General features: G+C 42.3%; 2 protein-coding genes across 4 annotated transcripts; both read left to right on the top strand.

Moving 5' to 3' along the window:
• Positions 1-9,440: 9,440 nt before the first annotated feature.
• LOC129595884 (uncharacterized) lies at positions 9,441-11,969 on the top strand. 2 transcript variants are annotated; one of them, XM_055493017.1, is made up of 3 exons: positions 9,441-9,760; positions 10,109-11,226; positions 11,324-11,969. In XM_055493017.1, the coding sequence occupies exons 2-3, from the start codon at positions 10,187-10,189 to the stop codon at positions 11,859-11,861; spliced, it is 1,578 nt and encodes a 525-aa protein (XP_055348992.1). In that variant the 5' UTR covers positions 9,441-9,760; positions 10,109-10,186; the 3' UTR covers positions 11,862-11,969. The 2 variants fall into 2 exon arrangements, with proteins under 2 accessions (XP_055348992.1, XP_055348991.1); XM_055493016.1 differs by having other exon boundaries at positions 9,442-10,030.
• Positions 11,970-13,301: 1,332 nt separating this feature from the next.
• Positions 13,302-15,943, top strand: LOC129595886 (uncharacterized). 2 transcript variants are annotated; one of them, XM_055493018.1, is made up of 4 exons: positions 13,302-13,401; positions 13,469-13,814; positions 13,929-15,049; positions 15,199-15,943. In XM_055493018.1, exons 3-4 carry the CDS (start codon positions 14,079-14,081, stop codon positions 15,452-15,454), a joined length of 1,227 nt encoding a protein of 408 aa, XP_055348993.1. In that variant the 5' UTR covers positions 13,302-13,401; positions 13,469-13,814; positions 13,929-14,078; the 3' UTR covers positions 15,455-15,943. The 2 variants fall into 2 exon arrangements, with proteins under 2 accessions (XP_055348993.1, XP_055348994.1); XM_055493019.1 differs by having other exon boundaries at positions 13,318-13,814.
• Positions 15,944-20,018: the final 4,075 nt, after the last annotated feature.

Here is a 20,018-nt window from a genome sequence, read left to right as displayed (position 1 = left end):
TTACATGTAAAAGACAGTACAGATTTTATAATCATGTAATTCGATTTAATAAGCGGTACATAAAATATGTATAAAGTAAACGTAAATTCAGTTCCGTTTACTGGCGATACGTTGGGCCAGATTGTAAAGGGAAGTGGCCTAGTAAATGGTACCAAATTCGTGTACGTTTACGAAAACTTTTACTTCCGCGCACTCCAAAACACATTTTTGCTTTGTTTTACGAAATTCTGTAGCCAGATGAATTGTATACATTGGTGTAAAAACCGTTTGTGCACGCAACATCCGATTCTGGAGTAATGGCTGAAAAAAATTCCAAAAAGTTTAAAAGCATTCAGGACCTTTCAGGTGTACCAAGGCACAGTTCGGTGCATTCTCCTAGTATTATTTATTATTAATAAAATTTCTGCCTATACAGTTGTATGCTCCTGTATATTTTCCAATACAGAATTGGTAACTGAGCCATAAGCTTATAGGCTATGATACACTGCGACCCATATTGGAAGGCAAAATCCCAGAAACCCGGAAGGAGATCGAATTTTATCCAGTATAGTTATTGCGGGTTCACGTGGATACACTTTGCACCCAGTGCGCCGTATAGATCGATAATAGTATATAATGTCTTAAAGCATTTTTAAAGAAAATATAATTATCCGATTATTCATTTTCTGCTGTCTTGACGCAGCAGACAATTATTAATCTGCGCTGGCTTCGAAGAAACGGTATGCCTTGCCCACATGCGACAGGAAGCCGGTCATCAGTCTCAGCGCCTGTGTTAGCTATCTGGAAAAGCAGCTGATCCATCATTTTTTTGTTATTGAGCTTTCGTATTAAAAAGCTCAGGATCAGCAGATCAAAGCCGAAATGTGAATGAAAGGTAAAATTTTTTACTAACAATTGTTAGAGGAAGCCAAATACTGTATATCCTGCGATTTTGCGCGAATTCATTCCATTTGGTCAAGCGTGTTTAGCAGCATTTTTATTTTTAAGACAGCACAAAAGACAATTCGGAGAAATCGTTTTAAGACATTAAAACCGCTATTACGAGAAGCACGAAGCCAACTTTCGTTCCCAGTGCACTGGGAACAGTTGTCATGAAACACCGGTACACCGGTTCCCGGTGACCCTGAAAGACTTATTTAAGTATATTTGCGGAGACAAAGTATTCAAAATATTGAACACTGTAATTATAAAATCCAAATTGACTGGAATGATAAATTCGGTTATAGTTGAAAACAAAAATTGGTCCAGTAACATGCGATCTGCAACTGCGTCAGCACAACTGATTCTAACTATCGTAGCGTAAAAACTTCGGTTACACGATACATTAACTGCATTATCTTTACTTCACGGCCGGTGAAGATTGAAAAATGAGGAAAATCCCGGCTTCCACTTCACGGCAATCAAGTAATTAGGCGTTTGGGAAATAATTTACGGTTTGTGAGCAGATACCTGATACCTTTCAGATGAAATCCCAAGGGACAAACCAGACAGACAGCGGCAACATAGCTTTGCCGACTGCTTAATTTTATCTTGATTTTGTGCAAATTTGTGGCAGACAAGCAAAACGACATCAGCCTCGTACACCATGTACCTAAATTTATTTACAATAGTTATCCTACAAAATAGTCTGGAACCGAAAGGCAGCTTCGAAGGGTCAACTGTTAAGGTTAGTACACGTATTGCAAACAATAACGTTCTACACACTTCAGTTTTCTAAAATCCTGAACTGGAGTTTTGCTACCACCGTCCATCTACTCGCACCGTACAATGCGATCAAGGTACATATACATACATTTAAATTTTAATATAGGCACCCGTGCGGAAACCTACGTAATTACACTGGCTGATATGCTTTCAAAAACCATTTATAAATCATAAAACAATTGAATAGTTAACTAATAAATGAAAGATGGTCCAAATCCCAAGCATCATCTTCCTCTTGGCATCATGGTGTTGAACAGCGTCGTTTGGCGCTACCAGCTGTGGTTAGTTCGCTCCAAATTGCTGTGCATCGCAATATGATCGCCCAAGCTGCAGTTACCACCGCCGTGTAGTGGTTTAAGAGAACGAGCCGATGGCAGGATAAAGAAAAAATAACGCGAAGTATGGTGATTCCCAGAATGGTCCGCTTGAAAAACCAGATATAAAATTGTCCAGGCAACCAAGTTAACATAATGATCAGCACCATAAAGAAGAACACCTGGAACTTGCTCGATCGGCGTAACTGCAATACACATGGACAAAAGCAACAGGATCGATTTCCCCGGCAAACTACAAAGGAGATTCCAAAAATAATTTTCCCTATTCTGTCTCCCTGCGATTTTAGGTTATACACAAATGGTATAACTTTTGCTGGATAACCCATTATGTAAACTATGTCAAGAAATAAGAATCAAAAGAATCGAAGAAGAACTTGCCAAACGAAAAACAGAATGGTGAATGCTACTTTTGCACTTTTTTCAGCATCTTTTTGGAAAATTATTCTTTTTATTGCCGCTTCTGACCTGGCAATGTTTTCAACAAAAAACTTAAAGTGTCAACTACAAATTTAGTACTTGATATTACTGCGATGGCAGAACATTTTAAAAAGCTCAGGGGTAAAAGTAAACATTTTTCTTTCATAAGGCACCGAAATTCCCTTATTTCAGCAGTTTCGTTCTTACAAATTCGTGATGCTTCCCATCGATAAAAAGCAAATTTTATGGCCAGTCGTGCGCATCTTAGATACCAAGAAAGTTTGCATTCCACCGACAACAGCAAATTTTTTCACGAAATTTTCTGTTTTTTACCGTCTGGATGCTGCGATGCTTTCTGATTTTGACACCTAGTCCCAAGCAGTTCTTATTTTTCTAGGAAAGTGGTTTGAATAGGACATTTTGTTCAAAACTTTATTTTGTAAGAGGAAAGGATTCTTAATCTAAATATATTTTAGGCATCAAGGAAAATGAGCAGAAAGATTGCGAAAAATAGCAAAAACTGTCCGGGAAAATCACGTGAAAAACTTTGAAAACCCTATGCTGTTATTTTTGGCATTTCTTCCCCATTTGATTGTAATTAAACAAAATAATTTCTTTATACAGTTTGCTGATGAAGGACGTTTGTAACAATATGGATGATATTAGCTGAATGCGTCAATGCCGGGAGATACAAAATAGGGAAAATAATTTTTTAATGTCCTTTGTACAAGCAAACCCATGTCATCATACCGTACAAGCGTACGAGCAGAGTTAAGTAGATTCTCAGGGACAAGATATTGAACAAGAATAGACACTTTACCTTTCGAAGCAGCATTTGACGATTGAGGAACTTTAACGGTTCTGCAGTCTACCTGACATGCAGCATGTTTCCGTGAATACCATCTTTTCCAGACAACGTACGGAAAACTCGCCAAAATGACCCAGGCCCATGGAATCGCCATATAGCGCACCACTAAAGCGTAGAGTCGAAGTGCAGGCAAACGCATCTGAAACACCAGAGGATCTTCGCGCGATTCAGCGCCAGTGTAGTTCCATAGCGCCGAAATCACTCCCGGAAGCCGTAACACGATGACCAGGAAGTTCATTGCCATGCAGATTATTATGGCAACCTTTCTGTTGTGGTATTCTTTATAGGACATTGGCCAGGTCACCGCCCAGATTCTGTTGAAGGCAATGAGCAAGTGTCCAGTCGAAGCCAAACCCTGGAAACGCCGTCACGCAAACCCTGCACAACGCACAATGAAAAGGAGTTGTATGGTTTATGTCCCGCATGCGATACAGTTGCATTTGGGAGGGCGAGAATCATGAAAATCGATTGAAAAAACATCAGCTGCATCATATAAAAATTGAACGGCGTGTGTAGTGATGGGTAATATAGAAAATATCCCAGTACGAGTAAGGAAAGAATCGAAGAAACGGTGTATTCCACTAGCAATATAAGTTGACCCACTTCATGAATCACACTGTCTAAAGGAGGAACTGAAATGTTGCCGGGCCCAAGTAAGGAAACAGCAATATAGCCGGAGCTGTTATCCGAAATGGCAGCCGCCAGAATCGCCATAGTTCATTTGTGCAAGAAAATGCACACTGTAAATTGTGAAATTCAGTTTCTTAATTTACCTGTAAAGCAACAAGTAAGAGCGCGGCTAACGCATGCTGAGGCCTGACTATAGTACAGTATGCACGAATCGTTGCTACGCCTCATTTACCAATCTTGCATAATGATGTACATAGGTGAAGTCTTTTGATGCACTTGATTAGGATAGTATGCCAGCAACAGGAAGGAAATTTTCTGTACCAGTAACAACTCTACATACAGTAATTAGTGTTTCCTCTGGCGAAGGAATTTTGCAATTACTGTGCCGTGAGGCTTAATGACTATAATATTATAATGTTCAAGACCGTTGCCTGTGCGGAAAGACAACGGAAATATAATTAGTTCTCCGTGTATTTTGCTCCGGCGTAGGTGCGTGCGGCGTAGGTGCACCTAAACCGTTAAGCATTAATTTTGTACATGGCTGCGTATACAGGTAATCACGGGCGTGGGTTGGGTGCACGGGTGGCCTTTTGGGATCCCCATGGGTGATTTCTACGGGCACGGGATTTCTCCTCGGGCGTCAGCTGCGTGCACGACTAATTTATTTATTTTCGTTATTTCTGTCTTTTATTTTTTGTCCTTATTTTTCATTGTTTTTTCTACGTAGTTCAAAAAGACTTCTACGGGTACAGTACTATAATAATCCTAAATACATTGTACATACCGTAGTAGTAACAGTACAGAGTACTACCTACTGCTCGTACATAGCATTACTTTTTGAACTAACGCAGTGCCGCTCTACAGTAGTATAGGCTTCTGGCGAAGCTATACGAAGGAAAGGCTTCTGGCGAAGCTTCGCCAGAAGCCTATACTACTGTAAAGCGGCACTGACTAACGACAAGTAACCGGAGGCTCCGAGGAAGAACGCCAAACTGTGTACGACGCGTTTCTTCATGCGTACCCAGACCTGCTTTGTCCCCAGCTGAAGGATCTGCATTACCTCGGTGCGCCACTCCACGATGATGCGGTTGCAGGCGCACTCGTCAGTGCTACGGAGGTAATCGCCCGAATGACGGAGCGGCTAAATCTAATACCGGCCCACCAGGCTCTGTACTTGTTAAGATGCAGCATGGGCACAGTAAAGCTGATCTATAAACTGCGCGCCAGCCGATGCTACCAGCAGAAAGCCCTGTTAAAAGCATTTGACGATATCATTCGCCAAAGCTTGACTAGCATTACCAATGTCAACATTACTGAAGACATATGGATGCAGGCATCTCTCCCGATAATAGAAGGCGGTCTCGGAATTCGAAGCGTCGAAAAGCTTGCCCTTCCGGCCTTTCTGGCCTCTGCTTATTCGGTGGCTCCATTAACATCGGAAATTATCGAGTTCCAACCACAGATCTACTGTCGTGATGCTGCTGCAGAATGGCAAGAAGTAACCCAACAAGACCTCCCACACCATGACGCGCGACCGGTCCAGAAGGTATGGGACAATCCTATTGTCCAAAACACCGTTGAACGATTACGAACGGCAGCTGGGAACGACATCTCCGAACAGGCAAGATTGAACGGTGTTAGCACGAAAGAAAACGGCGCATGGTTGGGTGCGCTTCCGGCTGCCTCCCTTGGCAATCTCCTTACAGACTCAGCAGTACGGATTGCCGTTGGTTTACGGCTTGGAGCACCGATCATCACCCCACACCGCTGTGTATGCGGTGAGTGGGCGGATGCCCGCGGTTACCACGGCTTAAGCTGCAAGAAAAGCCGCGGACGAATCCCTACGCATAAATGCCTGAACGCCATTGTGAAGCGCAGCCTCGCATCGGCCGGCTTTGAAAGCGAACTAGAGCCACAAGGTATCTTCCCTACAGACAGCAAGCGCCCAGACGGCGTTACCTTGACACCATGGGAGAGAGGACGGATGTTGGCATGGGACGCAACGTGCGTCAATACAATGGCCATATCGCACATCGTCGCGACATCCGCACGAGCGGGAGCAGCAGCAGCACAGGCCGAGCAGGGCAAGATCGAGAAATATCGCGATATCGGCCAGGACTACCTATTCCGTGCTCTGGGCTTTGAGACGCTCGGACCACCCGGACCGGAAGCTGTCCGAACAATAACGGAATTCGGACAGAAAATACGTCAGGAAACCGGCGAAAAACGAGCCACGGAATATCTTCGCCAACGGATCAGTATCGAAATACAGCGAGGAAATGCTGCATCGATCATGGGGACGGCGCCGATGGGAGCGAATTTAGACCAAATTTTCTCTGTGATTAGGCCGCCGCTGTCGATTGATGCTTGATGAGTGATAGTTTCCGAAGCTTTTGTTAAAAGTGCTCGTGTTGTAATTTGTAATAGTAATCATTGTGATTAGTAACCGTGTTCATGTGGTACGTAATACCATGTACTTGAGTACGTAGACTTGAAAGCCATAGTACATAGAACGGAAGAAGTTAGAAAAGTTTCTGCAGTGTCTGTGTAGTACATAATTACGTTCACTATTCCAGGATTTTGGCACTCTATAAAATATTGGGAAAAAACGGTAGGAAAACGTTGTGGTTCAATTAAACGTAAGAAGGTGCGAAATGCTGTTACGATTAAAGTTCAAACAGCGTACAAAAATTTAAGCAAAATCAAGTCTAAAATGCCGTTCACATTGACAACCCCCTTGCCACTTTCCCGTGTACATGTACATAGACTACACCCGTGCCCCAACTCCGTGAACGCAGCCACAACCAGTGTGAACGCTGGACACCCGTGCAAGCAGCCAACGCGCGTATTTTCCCGTGCATGAGCTTCGACCTTAATTTTAGCAACTTGCGCAAACTGCAAAGAAGCGGCTTGTTTCAAAAACTACCATATCAACAACGACAATGATCGTCACAGACACAAGTATGTAATACGTTTTGTACAAACCCGCCTAGGTGCTCGGTATTAATACAAATCGCGGTACACTAGCCGAAATTTCTCGAAAAAATACAGTGAACTCTGATAACTGCTCCGCTGCTCGAGTGACTCTGTGTTTTGCTTTCGCTCGTAGCACAGTATTTTTGCTTGTTTTCCGTATTTAAAACAACTTTACCTTTGTGAATGTTGACAGCGTGTATGCTGAAATGCAACCTTCCCCATTCTGACTAACTACAAATCTGGTAATTCCTACCGCCGGATTACCCACGGGAGTTATCTCCCTTTATTTACTGTATCAGTAGAAAACGGCCGTTGCACGGGACCGATATATTACTGTGCCGCAAGTCCGACAACTCGAAGCCCGGTCTCTGATACTGCAGAATCTTGGTCTATTACTTTGGTCTCGAATATTCGTAATACGTGTGGCGGTATGGGAATCGTTGCTTTATTTTTCATCTGCTATGCATAGGTATACCATAATGTTAACTTTGTTAAAATTAATATGCTTTTATTGTTGTCAGAGAGCTGCAAATTGCATGATTTCAAGATTATTGATTGTGTATTGTCTGAAGCCTAAAGAGAGTGGAAGCCCTGTTGCAAAGTACATTAAACTTAAAAAAATCTGCACACTATCTGTACAGTGTACACATATTGTTCAAAACAGATATTGCCCAAAATAAGATGAGTTCTGCTCCACGTGTACCCATTTATGATTGTGTTCACATTAATAAGGTGCTGCTATGGGCGTCTAGATCTCACCTTCCACGGTGCCTCGATGAACGAAGTAGTAGATGATGAAGTGTATGGCTAGAATGTAAGGTCATCAAAACAGGTACGTGTGATAGCTTTTAAGGGATGCGACCCGGTACAGAGCACTAAATTTGTATACAGTACCTCCACGGGAACGTCATGTTGCGCTAATGGTAAGCTTAGCTAATGGTAAGCATAGCAATAAGGGGAAACCTTTCATTACTTAATTTCCCAGCGACACGGTAACCGCTTCGTAGGTGGGTGGCGAGATACCCGTGTTATGGGGAAGAGCACCGCTAAATTTTTTGGGTTCCTCCGATACTTTTCTAAACCACAAAAATTTGATGATTATGTTGCTTTATTAGATTTGTTTTAAAAACAATAGCTGCCACGGAACCGGTTCTACGTATGCTCGTCCACACTCGCCGAAATAGCACGACTGCCATTCAATGCAGAGATTGCAAGGAAAAATTTAACCAATCTCGTAGGTGACCAACGCGAGTACACAAATAACGGCCTGACCCAGTGGGGTTGGATTCTTGGTACCATACGACGTCAGCAACGCTTTTGGTGGAGTGTTTCGAGCCTGCTTATTAGCTTAATTAAGAAATAATTAAAAACGTTAACACTGCAGGCTGCAGCAGATCACGAGAAGGAAGCGATTTGGAAAGCTCTGGATGACATGGCCAAAATGATGTACATATATTACTACGTTTCTCAGGCGCGGTTTGAAGATCTGCAGCCCGGATGCATTTATATGAATTCGGAGCGGATCGGAGATGTATGATACAACTGTCTTCAACGGATCAGCGCACTGTCCATATTTCGCCAGCATGGCCATCCAAAACCCGCTGAATCCCGATCGGCGTCCAGTTGTCACCCCGGCACTGGCAGTACTACAGCGACCAAATGCTTCCTGAAACAAAATAATGGTCCGCACACCACGACACAAGCGTCCAGTTTGACTGGATGGGTATTTCAAAAATTCAGGAATCCCACCAAGGACAAGCCAAGGAGTTTGTCTGTGGTGTGCTTGTACAGAACGATTAAACAAAGAACCCAGGGAACGAAAAAATGAGGCAATGAAGTGGTCGATTACAGGGTCTCTTGTCCTGCTTTAACATCATTTTAACTTCAGCGTCAATTCTTATTGGATTTAAGGTTAGATAGGCCTTTAGTTACGTTTTTAAGTGTGACCACTGGGGATAATACAACGTCATTCCATTAGCAGGGTAGGGCCGCCTTGAGTACTTTGACCCTGACACTTCTTCTCACACACCCTGACACTTCGTCTTATTTCCTTCTTATTAAAAGCAACCTCTGAGTTACGGGAAAAAATAAAAAGCAAGATAAATTAAGAAAAAGAGGCGTCAAAGTCAAAGTAAATAAACGCCGTCAAAGAAACTGTAAAATAAATCGTCGATCGCATCATTTCCGGTCAATATCATATCGCTTTACTTTTCACAACAGCTAAATCGTGCTAAAGGCTCACCCCAATTGGCCCATTCTACTAAGATAGCAGACGGATGTTGCAACAATAGTTTTATCTGTCCATACATAAAGCCTGTCAGCGAGATTGTCCAAATTGTTCTCGGTAAATATATCTCCGAAAATGTCCGTCATACTCTAAATAGGATTTCGTGTTTTGCAGATCCGATAGCTGCAATTCGAGACATTCAGTCTTTAAAGAGTGGTTTATGGGTGGGTTTATCTTATCTACTGCTCCAGAAACGAACTAATAGAATGTCAGGTGCTTTACACGGGGGGTTTATTTATGAAGCAGCAAAACTTCTGCACGCTTTTATGGCATCATGTGATATCATCTGATCATGTAAAAGTACGAGTACCCTACAGGTATCATAATATCTGTTCCCTACAAGTACGAGTATCATATCTGTTCCCTAAAAGTATATCTCAAAGCTGCAAAGCGATGTACGTGTGGGGACGCGCTTAACTACGATTTTAAAATACTTCTTTTCCATTTCAATACGAGAAGGGAAGTAATACGGGAATTTTGCAATGGAATCTGAGTCGTTCGGTAGCAGTTGCCAATATCGCTACGAAGGAGCTGACTACATTGGTAAAGGCACGTATGGTATAGTATATAAAGCGCAGATTACCGATTCGGGTGATTTTGGTGGAGAGCAGATTGTTGCCGTAAAAGTTGTCCATTTGCACCGAAGAGCAGATTCAGCAAGCAACCCGGTTTTGGCCGATTGGAACAAACGACGAGCGAGATTAAATACGCTTCTTACCTTGCGGCACGAAAACCTTGTGCTATACCATAAAGTAACCATTTTTAACGCGCCAGGAGGAGAGTATGTCGAGCTTATGATGGATTTTTATCGTGGTACACCTCGATTTACAATTGAATTATTTTGACGTTAGTCTGCTAACTGCTTTGTAGCATGATGTTTTATTATTTTAGATGGAGATTTAGCATCGTCGATTAAAAAAGGTGAAAGAGAATGGGAAACCGCTTGAATACAGGCTAGCTCTTCGCTACATGATCGAAATCGCCTGCGGACTCGAATATCTACATAAGAATAACATAATCCACGGTGACCTCAAGCCAGAAAATGTGCTTGTAAAGAAAACAGAGCATAACCGAGATACATTGCAAATCGGCGATTTGGATGATCTTGTTGAAATGCAGCGCAGTGTTACCTGTTCGGTCGATGTTACGCATCTGCGAGGCACCACACAGTACATGTCACCGGAAATGGTCAAGAAATTTGCTGGCGTGTCGAATGAAATACCGGGCAGAAAAACAGATATTTGGAGTCTCGGCTGCATTATGCTGGAGCTGGCTAATTGTGCTATGAATCTACAGGACGTATGGATTCAGAAGGATGGGCAGGCCGTCGAAGTTTCCAATACTCGTATGCCAACCACCCGCTTTTTGACAATGGTTATCGATGGAGGCGTGCCGTTTCTAGACATTTCGCTTCCTTTGGATTTGGCATCTTGCATTCAGTACTGTCTATGCACAAACGTTGAGGAGAGGATATCCGCCGATGAATTAGTCTTATACTTATCCGCAGCGAGATACCATGGTAGGCGACTGGATCAAACGTCAAGTGTGGACATCACTTCTGGGAAACATGTAATTTTTTTCCATATGATCGCGGATCCCGGTCGGTGTTGTTGGCATAGGTGTTCGAATGTGCCACTGGTGCACCGAAACTTGGTATTTGTACAGCTGTTTAATGTTTCGGCCAACACTATAAGCAAAGGGTTGCTGCCTGACGATATCCACGGCGAATTCTTGTATCCCTTTATTGCCATTGGAAAACAAGGAACGATCTGTCAAACTATTGATGTCCATCAGGATGACAGCAGCGTTAATACGTTTGTGTGGAATATAGCGAGCCAAACCTCACGTCCTCTCTATATTTCCGATTCCTCCCTTTTGTTTTATCGCCCGATAATGGTTGGGAATATGATTTACTTCTGGGATCAACGAGCAACGTTTGCTGAATTTAAAAAGGCTAACACTTTAGACGGAAGCGTAGAGTCCATAGCGGGACCCGAAATTACAGTACGGTGAGTGTACAGTTCCGCTTACGTAAGCCATCTCTTTTCGTACCTATATTCGTCACTCTGAAACCGCGCTCTAATTTTGACCTTTCTTATCAAACAGGGTAAACCGCATATTGTGTGGAGCCATTGTGGATCATCAATTAATCTACATTGCACTGGTATCAGGTGGGTTTAACAAGGATTCTACACGGATGTATTGTTACGATACAATAACTGGCGAATGGAGGTGCATCCAGGGACTAGTTAACGATCGAGTGGGCTTTGAGCTGGTAGCGCTCCATGGAAAACTCTATCTGTTAGGGGGAATTGTTGCTGGTATCGGACAAATCGGTCATCGTGCCTTAAAAACATGTTATCGCCTTGATCTAGAATCGCTGCGACGGACAAAAATTAGTCCCCTACTTCAAGCACGGGGCTGCCACTGCGCATTCGTGATGAATGATGAAATCTACGTTTTTGGCGGTCGAGGCCGGAAAGGTACACTATTAAAGACGATGGAAAGATATGATGTCCAAAATGATTGCTGGTCAGAAGTGAACTTACACGCGTCGGAGAGTAGCCCCTGGTCAAAGATGATAGCTTCTGACATTTTTGCATTCGCGCCTAGATATCTGCGCACAAGAAGCGCCGTATTGTAGAAAGTGGTTCAGACTCTAAAACTACTGAATTCTTTGGATTAGGCAGTGGAAAAATGTTCACATCAAATTTTTTGGCTTAAGATAAAAAATAAAGCTTGGGAACCGGAATGAACCTTTTGTAACCTTTTGTTAACAATGCTCTTACACTTACAGATTTTGCTGTTACCATATGCCCGCATCGTTCAATGTGATCCACAGTGTTGCGTTATTCTGTAAGAACACGGATGTTTAAATTGTTATTCATGTAGGCACACATGCAGAAAGTTTACTTAATTACTAAGTACCGTAACAATAATTGCGAGCGTGGGTGGTGGTTGGAGTCTTTGAGATCAAGAGTGGTGGTTTGAGAAGCAGAATACTAAGTAGCAGTTTAAGTTCGAAAAACGATAGTGCTCGTCTTTCTTCTGGCGAGTTGCATGCTTCTACGAATCTTCTGGCGCCTTCTCAGTTTTGTGCCATCAAAGGTGGAATTGAAAAGAAATACTATGCAGGGGTCAAATATGAAGGACGATAGAACATTGTGTGAAGTACTCGTATTGTGATTCCCAGATGTTTCTTAAAACCCGACACTGCCTGGCCGCATTTTAGAGCATGGGCTTTCCAATTACAGCAGTGGTTTCCGTTCATTCTGCCCGGGATACCGGCATTGATGTATGCAGTTTCTTTTGATCGAGGCAACAAAGATCTAGAAATCTAGATACAGGTCGTGGTATCTAGAAATCTATATGTCTGTGTCTCAGGCTTTATTGTCCTGTAGGTGGTACAATTCAAAGATCGTCAATACATGTAGTTCACAATTTCACGAAAATAATCAAACAAAGTGCTACGTAATTGACAACAAGGCAACATTTTGGCGCCGCAAAAAGGGCAAGCCGACCTGCACATCACAAAGGGGCCTAAAAAGAATGAAGTAGCAAAAGCTGATTGGACGCTTCTGTTACCTCAGTTACCAACTCAGGAGCCGTTGATACGCCTCAGTTACCAATTTTGTATAACTGCATGGCTGGTCTTTGCGCACTAAAATAGGACAATATGTATGCCAGCAACAGAAAGGGGAGGCAACTGTATCTACAACAATTGTATCTATCTACCTGCTCAAAGTATCTCAGCCGCAGTGTCTCCGATAATATTTAACAAGCCCTCACCGATTCGATGCTCTTGAAGTCTGATTAACTGTGAATATTTGACGTCATTCTTTGAATGCCCTGTCAGCGGCTTGTAAAGGATTACCTTATCTTATCTTAACTGTGGAAACCAACTGAAAGGATGTCAGGTGGAGTTTACGAACTAAGTGTTTACCAGTTTGCTTGTGGGTTTTACTTTTACTTAGTTTGATTAGAAATGTGAATTACATAACAGATAAGGGCGAAATTAACAGATAAGGGCGAAATTGTAGCGAAACTCCGATATAAGGACTTTTGTCGTTGCTAGTTATAACATCGGTTTTATGATTTTATGGTGCCACCGCCACGTAATTTTATTTTTACATTCTTTCTGTCTTATTAAGTTTGGAAGAAGTAAAGCAAAGGATTCAGCACATGTAAGCTATAAATGCGTTGCAAAGTTGAGTTGTGTTTTATAATTTTTATTGTATTTTGATACGGTAGTTCGGGAAATTTGCCATGGAGTCAGAGGCATTCGGTAGCAGTTGCCGGTATCACTACGAAGGCGCTGACTACATTGGAAAAGGCACGTACGGAATAGTCTACAAAGCAGTGGTTACAGATGCGGGAGATTTCACTGGAGATACGATCGTGGCCGTAAAGGTGGTCCATTTGTACCGAAGAACAGATTCAGCAGGTCAGTCGGTTTTTTCCGACTGGATCAAGCGGCGTGGGAGATTAAATACCCTTCTTACCTTGCGACACGCAAACCTTGTGTCATACCATAAAGTAACTTTTTTCAACGCACCAGGAGGAGATTATGTCGAGCTACTGATGGATTACTACCAAGGTGCGTCGATTTGTGCAATTTCATGCTACAGTAGGAATATTTCATAATTTACATTTACATAGTTACTTAGCTGTGTGTTTCAGATACTTACTGTAAACAGTCTTATTAATTTAGATGGTGACCTGGCGTCATCCATAAAAAAACTAAAGGAGAACGAGCAAGTCCTGGAATACAGACTGGCTCTGCGCTATATGACAGAAATCGCTAGTGGACTCGACTATCTGCACCACAATAATATTATCCACAGTGATTTAAAGCCAGAGAATGTTCTTATCAAGAAAGCGGAGCATGGCCGCGGCCCGCAGCATATTGCGAATCGGCGATCTGGATGACCTAGTGGAAATGCAGCGTAGTGTCACATGTTCGGTAGACGTAACGCATCTGCGAGGCACCACACAATACATGTCACCGGAAATGGTCAAGAAATTTGCGGGTGTGTCGAATGAAATCCCGGGAAGGAAAACGGATATTTGGAGTCTCGGTTGCATTATGCTCGAGCTAGCCAACTGTGCAATGAAATTACAGGACCTATGGATCCAAAAGAATGGGAAAGTAGTCGAACCTGGAAATATGTTAAATACGCGTTTCTTTACAATGGTCATTGATGGAGGTGTGCCATTTATAGACAGTTCTTTGTCCGTTGATTTGGCATCTTGTATTCAGGACTGCCTACGTCCGAAAAGTGAGAAGAGGATATCCGCCAATGAACTAGTCTCCTACCTATCTGCAACAAGGTTCCATGGTGGAGTGAGACGACTGGAACAGGCGCTCAATGTGGACACTCTTTCCGCAAAGCATGTAGCTTTCTTTCATTTTACCGCCGATCCTGATCGGTCGTGGCATGTACGTTGCAACGTACCACTCGTGCACAGAGACTTGGTATCGATGCAGTGCTATAATGTATGGACCAGCACTTTGAGTAAAACTTTGCTGCCTAGCCATATCCATGGGAACTTCCTGTATCCCTATGTTGCCATAGGTAAACAAGGAGTTATCTGCCAAACTACCGATTCTCACCTGGAAGGTGGCAGCGTTAATACATTTGTGTGGAATACCGCAAAACAGACCTCACGGACTCTTTATATCTCGGATTCTTCTAGTTTGTTCTACCATCCGATAACAGTGGAGAATATGCTTTATTTCTGGGACCAACGAGCAGTAGACATGGATTTCAAAAGAGTCAACATCTTGAACGGGAGAGTCGAGTCCATAGCTGGACCAGAAGATAAGCGACAGTAAGAGCTACATTTGTACATTGTATGTTTTAACTTGTACAAGACATACCGGTAATTGTATAGGTGCAAAACGTGACCGATATATTACTGAGATTCGAAGTACATAGTTATGTTTTAGCGTGGCTAACTGACCTTTTTATAATGAACAGGATGGATAGCATAGTGTGTGGAGCACTGCTGGATCATAGAATAATCTATATAGCAGCATCAGTAGCGTGGCCAACAAGGGATTCAACACAATTCCATTGTTATGATACGTCAACGGGGGAGTGGAAATGTTTGTATGGGCTTCCTAACGATCGAATTGGGTGTGAATTGATAGCACTCCAAGGCAAAATCTACATGTTGGGTGGGGTTGCTGCCGGTACCCGCCAAAGAATCTTAAAAACGTGCTATAGAGTATAGACTTGACATGGATACTCGTCGCTGGAAAAAAATAGGTCCTCTACTGCAAGCGCGATGCTTTCACTGTGCGTTCGCAATGGATGGCCATATATACGTTTTTGGCGGTCGCGGCTGGGGAGGTACAGTGGTTAAAACAATGGAAAGATACGATATTGACAGTGATCGATGGTCGGAAGTGGACCTTCGAGTAGCAGATTCTGATCTCTGGCCGTTCCCGATATTTTCCGGCGCTTCTAGATTTTCGCCAAAATATTTTCGCACAAGAAGCGCAATACTGTAAACTGTTTCAAAGTAATTTGATCTATTGTAGCAACTGCTCTGTGAGTTGATTACAGTTAGCAAAGTACGTATTTCCGAGGCAGGACACTATTGTACGTATGTTAGTTAATGCATATTCTCATCATTCTGGCACAGAGATTACATAGTACATGTGATACTCGTATATGTATATGCTAATGAGTGTGGAACAGTGTGACACTGTCACTGCAAAAGTGCGACAATAATTTCTCCAAGAATACTGGGTAATATTAAGTACTTCAAGCTCAAGGTGCAGTTACCAGTAGTAAAAACGAATTATACCATCTGGAAAAAAATGAGGCTCTTCTGTAGGAGGACTTGCTAACCCAGGAATTAAAAAGCGAACTGAACATCTTGAATGTAGGTAGCAAACATTAAAATGCATAAAAGTGTGTGGGAGCATTACAGCCTACAACAGGAAATACTGACAGCCGCCGTTCCGAAATTTGAGAATGTCGTTCAAGATAAAACGAAGATGTTTGTGGCCCAGAAAGCTGTTGAGTGTTAAAAGCGCAAAGCAAAGCATAGAGAACTGAAAAAAGTAACCCATAACTTATACTGTGTTCTGTGGAAGTAACACTGCGAGGCACCACACAATACATGTCACCAGAAATGGTCAAGAAATTTGCTGGAGTGTCAGATAAAATACCAGGAAGAAAGACAGACATCTGGAGTCTTGGCTGTATTATGCTGGAGCTAGCTAACTTTGTTATGGATCTGCAAAATGTATGGCTCCAAGAGGGTGGGCATGTGGTCGACATCTATAACATGCCAAATACACGCTTCGTGACAACGGTGATCGACGGAGGTCTGCCATTTCTAGAGAGTTCGCTGCCGTTAGATCTCACATCCTGCATTCAGCACTGCTTGTGCACGAATACCGCGGAAAGGATATGCGCCAGTGAATTACTCATACACTTATCCACAACGAGATGCCATGGTGGAGGACTGGAGCAAACGACCAATGTCAAAACGGTTTCCGAGACCCAAGTACTCTTTTTCATATGATCGCGGATCCCGAACGGTCGTGGCACATCCGTTGTAACGTACCACTAGTGCATAGAAATTTGGTATCCATTCAACTCTTCAATGCAGCGACCACCACACAAAGCAAAAGTATGCTGCCTGATGAAATCCACGGTAAATTCTTGTATCGTTTTATTGCCATAAGGAAGTATGGAATAATTTGTCAGACAACCGATTCTCACGTAGATGGCGCCTCCGTTAATGCTTTCGTATGGAATTATAATATTATTCAAGACAAGCCTCGCGCCCTCTTTATATTTCCGATTCATCCGTTTTATTTTATCGCCCGATAACGGTGGCAAATACAATTTATTTCTGGGACCATCGAACAACAACTGTAGAATTTAAGAGAATCAATATTTTTGGCGGAAAGAACGAGTCTTTATCTGGACCGGGAGATAAAGAACCGGTAAGCATAATCTAGTAATTTGAACGATTTCTTTTCGTAGATATCTGTATGTGCGCTAGGCCGCTAGTGAAACTTTACCTTTCAGAATGCACAGGATAATCGAAGTAGTTGTGCGGAACCATGCTAGACCAGATAATAATTTATTTATATGACTTCCTCAGGTTTGCCAGAGAGCCGTTCTCTACCAGTACAAGTGCAGTGTTTGGACATGATAACCGGCAAATGCAGCTATGTATTATCAAGGACTTCCTAGCAATCGAATGGGGTGCGAGATCAATTTTAGCTTCTCCCGTCTGGTCTAGAACTTCCAAGCATGCATTGATACCTTCTCGGAATACACTGTCCACAAAGCAGTTGAAGCTCTTCTTTCTTCTTGAGCTACCTTCGTAGAACTGTCTGCACATTACCAACCAGGCAGATACTGTATATCGGCGGTGTATATCTTGCAGCGGGCATTCGTAGCTGTCCAGGTTTCGTTTCGGCTCTCGGTTGTACAACCGGCCGAATTCGGGTGCAATAAACCAGCAGGATTTGTTGAAACCTGAAAAAAGCACAACCTGGAAGCTTCGGGTCAATTTAAAGTAGTATTATTTTAAAATTTTTGATGGTTAAGAACAGTCACACTTTGCGAAAGCAGTGGTAGAAGTCGCGTTTTTACCAAGACTTATTAAAAGTTCGTATAGGTATGCTATAAGATACCCCTAAATAAATTCGCCGGCTGCTCGTACATCGGTACTTGCAGGTCCATTTATTCATACTGCCTGCACAAGGTGGGCCTGTAAGTGCCGATGTGCGAGCGCCGGCGAATATCTTCGCTGATAGAAAACAAGGGGCAAGAGCTGCAAAACGTATTGGTTAGTTTTGTATCACGAGTAATTACACGGAAGAATTATTTCGCTGCTCAGTTCGTTACCTGTACTGGCGATATTGTTTTTGAAAACACTGCACCAACATGAAACAGAAGTGTCGCGAAAGAGAAAAGTAATACAACTTGTGTATTAGTCAACCGAATCATCTTCACAAAACAGTAACTAATACAGTTTCAAGTAAGCCGTTCGGGATATTGTGTAATTATACGATGTGGAAGAATGTAGTTTTCGTGCGCATGTACACGAATTTGGTACTGTACCATGTACAGTACAGTAACAGGTCAAATCTCCTGAAAGTTAAAAACTTGCGGTTGGATATGCCGGTTAAAGCGTTATATTTATACATATACGGTTTACCCTGATCAGATTGAAGTTCTGAAAAGACGTAAGTGCACTTTCGGTGCGGGACTGGGCAGGGCTGCTTGGCAGCATAATTAATTTGACTACTGATCTAATCGATCCGATAAAACATTTGCGATGTACAGTTTTAATATAAATACTCTCAAACATTGATTTCGAGAAAAATTAATTAGCTGCTTGTAAATATTTGGAGTGGCAGACGCTGAAGCAAATCACGCCTAAAACTTTTTCACGCAGTTGCATAACCGAATACTAGTTTTTTTTGCTACAGTACTTGTATAGTTGTATTTACAAGTTGTCAGGAAACTGTAAGAGCTCTAAATTAATATCTGTAGTTTGAGTAATTTAAATTACACATATGGAATCTGCCCAGTCGAAGTTATACTAAATTTATTTTGTCAAATTCGATACCAGCCAAACCATTTTGATTCATTTCTGTCATCCCATTTTTTCTATAATGCTTTCATCCCACCGTGTGCAGTCCACTTCGAGTATTGCAAATTTTGTAATTTTACGAAGTGCATTATTCTCGTTTGTAAATTGAATTGTTTTGATTTCTTTATGTACATTTTGGCGATAATTTGCAAAACTTGTTTTTTCGACTGGCATTTTTAAGAAATCTCGTGCCCTACACATTAGTCATTGTCAGTTTTTTTCCTAGCGCGTTTTTGGGCTGAGAGAAAAGTATACTAGCAAAACAGTGAGCTCTGCCGGAAATGATGTGGAGTACAGTGGATAATCAAAGCCAAAATTAGGCGTTAATTCTCTGTACGAGTGCATCATGTTCATCACTGTACCAGTTTTGTATTTAGAATGTACAAGCTTCTCGTCACTCCAGTACACCGGTAGGAACCGTATGTCGAATGCTGTTTATTCTGAAACGCCATGATTCACCACAGTTACAGCTGTAGCAAGTACGTATCAGCGGGATACTCAACGCAAGCCGGATGAATGGAATAAACGACAAATGTCAAATGTGTACACATCAACATGTATACATTTTGTCGTTCATTCTAGTTATCGAACCTGTGACCTAAAACTACCGCTAGGAGCTTGATATTCCAAAAACTTAATTATCAAAATAATTAGTAATACCGCAAGAACATCATAAACATGGCGTTAATATTGATCTGCTCGTAGTTCTTTGTCGTCGCAACACGCAGACGTACAGTATGTAACGTATAATAGGGGCTTTGCGTTGCAACTTGTATGTCACACAAGTTAGCACCCATCCATATAAGTAAGACTTCCGGCCGTCGAAATTGGTTTGTGCGTATGGCTTAAAACGAGCTGGTGTGCGACACGCGTGTAGATGTGACCAGCTCGCTCATAAACATGCAAGTAGCCGACCTGACTGCCAGTCAATCCCCAAAACTTGCAGCACGCTTCTTTCGTTTGCCTCTCAACAGAACTTCCCAATCGATATACCAAAAGATAGAGAATTAATTTTCAAACTTTTTGGAATATAGCAAGTGAAAATCTATGGCAAATCAAGAAAGTTATGGCTGTTTTGGTTTCTCGTAAACAAAGCATAGGCCCGTGTGAGGAGGCGTTGCTTTCATCCTATGCTAAGTCTATGAGAAACTAAAACAGCCATAACTTC

This window comes from Paramacrobiotus metropolitanus, unplaced genomic scaffold (genome assembly GCF_019649055.1).
Source record: "Paramacrobiotus metropolitanus isolate TYO unplaced genomic scaffold, Prichtersi_v1.0 Parri_scaffold0000083, whole genome shotgun sequence".
Lineage (NCBI taxonomy): Eukaryota > Metazoa > Tardigrada > Eutardigrada > Parachela > Macrobiotidae > Paramacrobiotus > Paramacrobiotus metropolitanus.
Note: the sequence above shows the minus strand (reverse complement) of the source record. Positions and strands in the feature narration are given on the sequence as shown.